The sequence below is a fragment of the Mixophyes fleayi genome, chromosome 6, assembly GCF_038048845.1.
Source record: "Mixophyes fleayi isolate aMixFle1 chromosome 6, aMixFle1.hap1, whole genome shotgun sequence".
In the NCBI taxonomy this organism is placed as follows: Eukaryota; Metazoa; Chordata; class Amphibia; order Anura; family Limnodynastidae; genus Mixophyes; species Mixophyes fleayi.
The window spans coordinates 23,270,498-23,279,878 of NC_134407.1; the positions used below are offsets into that span (position 1 = coordinate 23,270,498).

Here is a 9,381-nt window from a genome sequence, read left to right on the forward strand (position 1 = left end):
TAAGATTATTATTTTTATTATTTACATTTATTTTTCACCAATTAAATACTGTGAAAATTATTTTAGAAGACCAGGTAACTTACTGTTCAGGTCATTAAATAGTTAACCCCATGTATGTACAAAATGGCAAAATCTGTGGTAAAATCATATTTATATGGCACAACCCTATATTTACTGTGGAATTACAATAATATGGAGATCAACTAAATATTGAATGAATATAGTGTCATCATCAAGCAAACAGAGATGTGCAAGGAGTGTGTTTAGTCTCCCTGGAGTTGATTAGTGGAGGAGATGTGTTATTGAATAATAATAATATAAAAGGAGCCATGTTTAAAGGCGAGTCCGCCAAAACATGCCCCCGGCGTGACCTCTTACCTGCACATAATCTCGTGTGTCAGGAGCACTCTGCACATTTCGGGGTTCTTGTCTTGACCCTCGTAGATAATTGCCTGCACAAAGTATAATCAGTTAGACAGGTAGAAGGATAATACACACGCTGCACCCCGGCCTCTGCCCACTGTGCCCAATGGATGCCACGGCCCCGGTGCACACTCCAGCTCCCATGACTAATTGCACGGAGGACTCCCAGAGCCACCCAGGGCACAGGCTGGACATCGGGCCTGGCATGCTCGTTCATTCCTATGGGTGGCACTGGCAGCAGCGTGGGGCAGGGGGAGCCCTGGGGTTACCCATAAGCTGCAGATTTGGGTCCTGCAATCTACACACTATTAACCTCTGTGTTATCAGCCATTTACTGGTGTCATGGGGACCATTAACACCTGCAGTGCTGCAATTTACCTCCCTAGGGGAGGGGGGCTTCAGTGACTCACAAATGTCCACGCACAACCCCCCTGCAATGCTGCATCTGACCTCTCCAGGGAATCACAAATGTACCCCACTGCCATGCTGCAAACTGACCCCATTTGGATCACCCCCCCCTCTGCCCTCTCAATGGAACGTTAACCCATGCAGTGCTGCAGCCAGTTGTCATCATTACTGTGACCCATTAACATTTCCCAGTCTCCATCTGACCTCATTTATGCCCCATTAACCCCTACAGCGCTGCAACATGTGCCAGAGTACATCAGATGTTTATTTACAAAGGCAGCAATCATGCAGAATACATGTACAATACAGACATGCAATGGAAAATATAACAGGAAAATATAAGTCGAGATTGTTGTCTGATGCATTAAAAAAAATCATAATAAAACTTTCCAAGGTGTTGACAATTATTTATGATACATTAGCTTGATGATAAGAGGAGCACATGTTGTATTCTGGGTTGCGGAAATGTGATGTACGTGATTGTGTCTGACATTGTTTCTATGCAAATGTTTTGCCTTGAATAGAAACGCATTATTTTGGTTTCCCATAAATTATTTAATTTTTTTTTACTTTTTTTTTTGTTTTGTTTTAATGGAGATTAAAAATAACAAAACAAAAATAAGGTCCCGCTAAGAAATACGCGGAGTTTTCCGCCCCGAGGAATGTGCCGTGTGCGCAGCAATATGCTGATCACTGGATGATATTTAGGAAGAAAGTGCTAATGGCCAATCTGGTGTTTATTTTGAAACTGCTAACAATGATTTTTCTTTGGTAAAAAGGCAGTGTCTGGGAGTACGGATGAGTGGGTTTTGAACATAGGCTCTAACAGATGGTGCGGGGCTATAGGTGCGCTCTCCTCGCTCAGTCTGCCGGGTGTGCGGATTGGGAAGCGATGGAGGATGGAGCGGTTTACAGTAAAGCTATCTCCAGGGCTGAGTGTCACATATCCCGGCTCTGAAATGTAACTGTACTGCCAACCATGAATCAGCCAGCGTCTTAACCGGGCTGTGTGCCATATTGACCGGCTGAACGCTTATACTAACTCGGTGTCTTCCAAAAAAACCAGCGCTCACCCGGCGCAATGGCTAACCCGCGGCGATGTATCCATAACGCGGCCACATCTACATGGACAAGCAGCCAGCGTTTTATAATCCAGAGCTAAGCATCTAATAGGGCTTCCAAAATGTCCAGTGGGGCCTCACCCAGCCTCTTATTCAGGCGCCCCTCCATCCATCCAGCTGGGTGTCATCATATTAGGCAGGGCCCTGATTCTGCTAACTGAAATCAGCTGTGAACTGGATCATTACGCGTCCTATACTAGACCAGGGCATCACTGTACTAACACTGAACACATGGCTATCTGCACTTCAGCCTGGCTTTCCCCCCCTACCACCTATAAACAGGGCCTGTCACCTCTCTCTCCCCTCGCAACAATCCAAGCCGATGACCTGCAGAGACTTCCCAACTCTAAAACTACCACATTAACTGCAATATTTACTTTCTCTCTAAAAAAAAAATACATTTTTAATCGACTGCTTGTTTTAAAAGCCAGGCAAGCCGGGCAGCCAGTCCAATATTTGGAAGCTAATTCATTTCAACACCTCATAAAAAATACTAATTGGGTATCTATTTTTCAACCGCATTAACACATTCACCGCCACAGCCGATGTGTTTTTGCGCATCTACATTCCTGTCTGTTGGAGCCTGTGCAAAGATTTTTTTATCCATCGTGGGGGAACAGTATACAGTTTTCAAGAATTAAACACAAATACATGTGTTGATAAATTACAGGTATTTATAGGACATAGTAGCTGCTCGGTTTTGAAAATCTTTTTTATTTTATTTTGCATATTACGCACAAAGCGCCACACAGAATTACTGCGTAAGTGCGCACATTTTTACCTGTGCATATCTGACACTATTACGCAGAGTGGCCGATTTGAATAGTAATTTTAAACATTCATACGTTTGAATTAAAAAAACAGCAACTTTATCATGAAACACCAGGTTTAGAGCATTATAGACGATGTGTGCCGAGCTGGAATATTGGGTAGACGACATTCTACATTCCATGTTCCCAAATGAAATTCCTATCACCAATACCAGTCCAAAATGATAGGAGCTGTAGTGTAATGGCCACTGAATCGTCGAAAATTTTCTGGAGTGTGTGCAGGCTTATTTTTAAGGTCTGAGGATAATTATTAGTGACCCTCATGACGTTACACTTGAACTTTTTACGTGACTAATGTGCTAATCACAGATGTCACACATTTAGAAAAGTTTATTGTCATTTTAATCTAATCTAATGCCTGTTACCAGCAGTGTTGGAAGCACAGAGGCTGCTGTATGCCTGGCCAGGAGATGGGACTCATACTCATAATAAGGGAACAGCTTTAATAACAGATAGTGTTTTCAGAGCAGCTTTTAATACGGGACAGCATAGACACAACACTGAGCTGTTTGTTGTTACAGAGTATGCTATATAACTTGTGCTGATTGTCTCTCTCCCTCTCATGAATCCTCGTATTTAGAAATGATTTATTTTTTGGTTTTGTAGCACAAACAGAAATCCATAAACTGTCGGTTCAGCGCCATTGACTCTTTGATCAGTTACTGGGCTGTTTTCAGCCAGTGAGGATATTACATGCCTAGATTCTCTACTCTATTTAGGCTCTGAGATACCCCCCAGCTAATTAACAAATAAAACTGTACTTAAATTTGTCGACCAATTTTTCCAAGTTTCCCCACCCAATTTTTTTTTACCGCATTGAAACTTTAGTGGCTTATATAACCCTAATTACACGGCAGTGATTTCCGAAAATATTTAGCTGTTTATATTCAGAGGAAATAAAGGCACATTGTCAAGTCGAGAGCGCTCCACAGCCTGAAAGGACTCCTCTGTAAACCATTGATATAATTGCTCAAGGGTCCAGTGCCTCTACTGTCCCCCTGCTTGCTTGTCTGTCACTTCATCTCCTCCTTAGGAGGAACTCAAGTGGCATCAATGACAATTCCGAAATCGACTGGGTAAGACTGCAAAAACAATAAGTTTGTTTTTGTGTCTGCGATTAATAATGTGGCGATGTTTTTCGCTCTAATTTACATTGTAGCGGTTCACTAACCTCCACAGATGTATCTTTTTAGAGTATTATTATTAATAGTAAATATCTATCTATACATTGTTTTACGAATATATATATATATATATATATATATATATATATATATATATATATATATATATACATATATATACATATATATACACACACATGGGGTGAAATACATGCATGTGCTATCTGGTCCCCATGTAATTGCTGTGGATGTTTTTGATAACCTCTAGTAACTATCAGGAAAGTTGTACACGACAGGTTAAATAATTTAATAAGCCACTCCGTGTAATTATGTTATTTACAAGGTCTGACAGGGAGTGGGTGATGGAGGCACAGGAGCAGGAATTGGACGGGGTTTTCGGTGACCCCTGGAGCCTGGAGTTTGAATTATGGAGATGGTGGGGCTAAGAGGTGAATAGAGACCAGAGATGAACAAGGTGACTTTTCACCTTACTACATTTAACATGGAGATCTAAACAGTCATCTCTTGCCCAAAACATCATGGCTGGGCAGTCAGGGAAAATAACTACTTTGTTTATAGGTTTTATTTTATATTAAAATAAGTAGTGAATGAGCCTCATTCTAAAGCGTCAGTGTGAATATCAACGTGTTGACAGTTTTGCTGGGTGACAATTTTAACAAAACATGTATCAGGCTTGTTTTCTCGTGAATGTTATGTTTCAGAAAAAAATATTGTCAACTATTTGGAAGATATTAAGTCAAAGGCGATTTAGCACAGTGCAAACTTTATACAAGTCGGAGTGATATAAAAGTTTTTAAACTTTCTCACCTGTTTGGTCATTGAATCTATTAGACGAACATACAAATCTTGCTCTGTTCTAACTCCTGCAAGGGGAAAAAAGAAGGGAGAAAAGGGAACCATCAAAAAAACTTAATTTACCGTATATGAGCAAGAAAAATCACATGCCTAATACGGAATCTTAATAAATTATTAGCAACAAGGATTTTACCAAAGTAGTTGGAAGCATGTTAAACAGAAAATAAGTGTGGTGTATGTGTAATTTACTGTATTTTGAATGACATAACATAAATACAGTTTTTAGAGACTATTATTTTCATATCTGCGTAAATGTACATTTACTACATGTTTTGATTCATATTTAAAATTTGACTTATTTTTGGTGTTGTAGAGTTATCTTAGTCTCAATGCTAAAAGCCTGTTTTATTTAATGAAATTATATAATCTTGGTAGTTTGCAGATGCGACTATCTCTAGACCTTATTAGTGGATAAATTAAATATGTTAAAATATGGAAAAAAAATACCGATTGTCAAATTGATTCAAGGAGAAAATTATATTAACAGCCACGAATGAAAACGTCCCCATAAGTCCCCATGTACTTTGAACATAATTCATTATTAAGGTTATTATTTATTTTTGGACAGATTGGTAAATCGTGTGATCTAGTGCTGATCTATTGATTTGCGATATTGGTAACTAAAACAGTTATAGATCGTTTTTAAAAATACACCTTTTTTTTACAATGCATAATATAATTAATAACAACTTACCATTACTGTACAATAACTGTAGTTTGTAGTGAATTCCATTATTAGTTTTTTCACTATTTGGCTCCTGAAAATAATAGCAGATTGTTACTTTTTATATTTGGAAAAAAATATAACATTTTTGTTTTCTCTACGGTTGTCAAAATATTGAATGTAGCGTGTCTGGGGCATGTTGCTCTCTGCTCGCAGTGTGATAACCCTCACTTAGTACTGGGATGTCAGTGACAATATATAAGGATTGTTTTAGCTCTTAAATCAGTCAATATTTACTGATAACTTTATAAGTCATCGGCTAAGTCCTGGAAGGTGCAATAAGAGAGATATCTACACGTGGTTACATCGCCTCTGGAGTCCACTTAGGGATCATTTTTGTCCAACTCCAGGAGAAAATGATCTTTTTTTTGACCAGTTCCCATAATCTTTGAAATCTAGCATTCTTTGCCTTTACATGCATGGCAGAGGGCTTGGTAAATAGATATTGCATTTTTTTCTAGGTACAAGACTTACTTTATCCTTCTCCACAAAGTCCACAAAAGCTGTCCTCTCAATCTCCACTGGTTGTCCCTGCCTGTCGTACAGAGCTAGCACGAAGTGGAAAAAATTGGATTTCCTGAGGTTGGAGGGCGGCTGCTTCTCGAAATGCGCCCGAGCCAGACCCACACCGCTGCGGGAGGAAAATGAGACAAGGGCTGGGGTAAGATCACTGATCCCAGCCAGGCGCAAGGGGGATGCGAGCAAGGCATGGGGAAATAGAGTATCTCTGCATGTGTCATTACAACAGGATGTAACCAGAGACACACACACACAGTACAGGGAGATTGTAATTGATATAGACCATTGAGGGGGATTTACAATCAGGATGAGAAATAAACCCAACATAATTTGGCACACATACCTTTGGGCTGCTGTATTAGCATCCACTACCCCTGCAGTATGCATCCATGATCGGACTGGATTCATCCCACCTCCCAGCGGTTCCTCTTTCATGGTGGTCCCACCTCTTGGTATATTTTCCTGAATCCCAAACATTAAAACAAATTTGGGCACAATCAGCTCCTGCCAAATGTGGGTTCAAATAGGAAAAAAAAAAAGAAATGTCACAGGGTTCCCCCCTTTCACTCTCTTCCTCTCCTTGGTGATGACTTTACTCCCCAGGATCAGTAGGAGAGAACCCAGTTCAAGTCTTGCTTTTCCTTCTTCAATCTGTCCTGTATTGGCACAATATAAACAATTTGCAGAGCACTTCTTGCTGGATTCTTGGACTGCCTTCCAGTCGTTGTTGTTGATAGATATAAAAAAACAAAACAAAAAAACAATAAAAAAAACAAAAAAACAAAAGTACCACTAGCTGGATATAATGTGCTTGCAGTGAGAGAGGAAGAATAAATATTTTTTTGTTGGTGTTTGTAGATGATCTCAATGTGGTGTCATCCCAGCAAAAACAGCATCAAAAAAGCTTCAGGACACTGCTGAATCGACCACTTCTGGCAAAGATCTCCTGCTCCAAAAGACAAATAAACGGAAAAAATGATTGCCACGGAGGTGTTCCTGGACACGGGAGAGGTTGATGAGGGGCCTTTAGCGTCTTGCAGAATGGATGGAAGCGAACAAAACTCAGCCCTCTATCCCCTAGGAATGGAACCTTTCCCGGGAGCCAAAACTCTAAACCCCGGGGAGCAGCGCTGTCAGCCGGTGACGTCAGATGGGCGGGGCGATGACCATATATGGAGAGCCCAGCAATTTCCCCCCCTCCCTCTGCAAAGAGCCAGAGCAAGCGCTGCTTGTTTAGTGCTGAGTGACTGCTACAACCTCACACTGCTGGCTGCACTTATTCTGCTTATAATACATGGGCTTCTTTTTTTTTATATATATATCAGCAGCCAATGAAGTTATCATTCGGCCAAATAAATCTTAAAGGAAACAAATGCCAGCCAAAAATCCCAAAAAGATATATATGTATATATACAAGTGCATGTATATCACCATCTTCCTAATTGCACACACACAAACAGGTATATAGTGCATCCTATATTATGTTTTATTATATTATCACAGACACTCACATAATATGCAATCACAGACATATATATATATATATATATATATATATATATATATATATATATATATATATATATATATGTGCATGTATGTCACCATCTTCCTAATTGCACACACAAACAGGTATATAGTGCATCCTATATTATGTTTTATTATATTAAATCACAGACACTCACATACATACTATACAAACACAGACATATATATATATATATATATATATATATATATATATATATATATATACATATATATTTTAGCAGCACGATCAATGCAAAGAAAGTGAATAGGAATGATTATCAGCAAAGACCCAATATGTTAAGTGCATAGACTTCCACACCGGTTGTCAGATCATGTTTCCACTTGGAATGATTTATCATTTACCACTGATTCTACCCCCCCCCCCCTCTATATATATATTTAGAGTAGGGAGGCTTTAAAAAAATGAAGGAAAAAAATTAATGGCACAAAGTCAGTTAATTCTATTAATACAAAGTCTGTAGTTCTGTTAATGCAAAAAAAAAAAAGTCTACTGTGAATTGATCGACAGAAGAGGGGGGCATAAGATCCATGGTCATAGAAGATGCCTGTTTGTAGTGTTGGGACTGGGAGCAGTTGACAACATATTGTAAATATTTTCCAAACACCTAAATAATCTAAGGATGAATGGAAACAGCCAGGGTTATAAAGGGAGAGTGAGATAGAGAGATGAGGATGTACATTGTGCTTCCCATCAATGTTCATTTAGAGAAGTTAAAGTCTTGTGGTTATGTGTAAGTGATAAAGAGCTGGGAATTTTCTTCTTTAAAATACAAAACAGATGCCTGAGTGGAAGTGGGTGCCCCCGTTTCCCTTCAGCTGCTCTCCGGGAACAAAAAAAAAAACACAGAATAAAGACTCTTTGAAACACATTTTTTTTAAGGAATCTGAGTAACAGTGCAAATATCATGTTTTTTAAACAGTAGAGTGGATATTTCAGTCCAAACAGTCAACCACCTTCTGCATTGGGAATCCTTCTCTATCTTGAGCTGAGTGCCACTGGGTGCAGGGGTGAATTAGACAGGAATGTAAAGCAAACATTGGTAATTTGGAGGATAGAGCACAAGCGACTCTATGGATACAGCTTGTCTTCTATACAGAGATATCTGAGCTTTCCCTTCACATAAAAATAATAATAATACTAATAATATAAGAACTGGGTGGGGGGAAAAAAGCTAGAGAATAACTATAGAGGGAAACATTTCGCTGTTAAGTGGTATCACTTCCTTGTTGGTGAATTGGCAGGGTAGGTACTCGAATATTTTAATTAATCGGTGAAAATCGAAGCCCAATGTGTGCTATCAGGGGACTCCCCTTGGTCCCCTCCCAGGGTTAGGAAGAAGGAAAAAAAAAAAGGAAAGATGTGTTCAAAAGCAATCTATTTTGCTGGTGTAGGGGGTTAATGACTATTGCCAAAGATAAGTGAATTATCAAAGCTATTGCTTTAGACCGATCGCAAAATCCATTACATAGCTGGCCGTCTAATTAAATACGTAAGTATAATAAAATCATATTTTATGACTATTTGAGAGTAATGAGATTAGTCTTTAGAAGAAATCGCCACATATTAAAGATGCCACTGTCTATAGAATGTTAATAACCTTAAATCAAAGTGTATGGAAAACTATTCATAGAAATTCAAAGGGAAGACTTAGATTCAAATAAACCCTAAAGCATTTTCCCCTTGAAATAAAGAAAGAAAAAAAAAAAGATTACCATTTGTAATATGTTATATATCATTACAGCGCGCAGACAAATCCAAAAATGAAACAAATCGGGATAGTAAACCACATACATTTTTTTTTTTG

The 9,381-nt window shown here is 38.9% G+C and overlaps 1 protein-coding gene across 19 annotated transcripts in view; it reads right to left on the reverse strand.

Annotated features, from left to right (window-relative positions):
* EBF3 (EBF transcription factor 3) overlaps window positions 1-7,281 on the reverse strand; it is a 123,138-nt gene extending 115,857 nt beyond the window's left edge. For all 19 annotated transcript variants that reach the window (XM_075216022.1, XM_075216024.1, XM_075216016.1 and 16 more), the window contains exons 1-5: window positions 6,369-7,281; window positions 5,981-6,137; window positions 5,477-5,540; window positions 4,735-4,790; window positions 379-452 (exon numbers count right to left, since the gene is read on the reverse strand). In XM_075216022.1, the coding sequence (XP_075072123.1) occupies window positions 379-452; window positions 4,735-4,790; window positions 5,477-5,540; window positions 5,981-6,137; window positions 6,369-6,502 (485 nt within the window). In that variant the 5' untranslated portion in view covers window positions 6,503-7,281. The remainder of the gene's footprint in view (window positions 1-378; window positions 453-4,734; window positions 4,791-5,476; window positions 5,541-5,980; window positions 6,138-6,368) is intronic.
* Window positions 7,282-9,381: the final 2,100 nt, after the last annotated feature.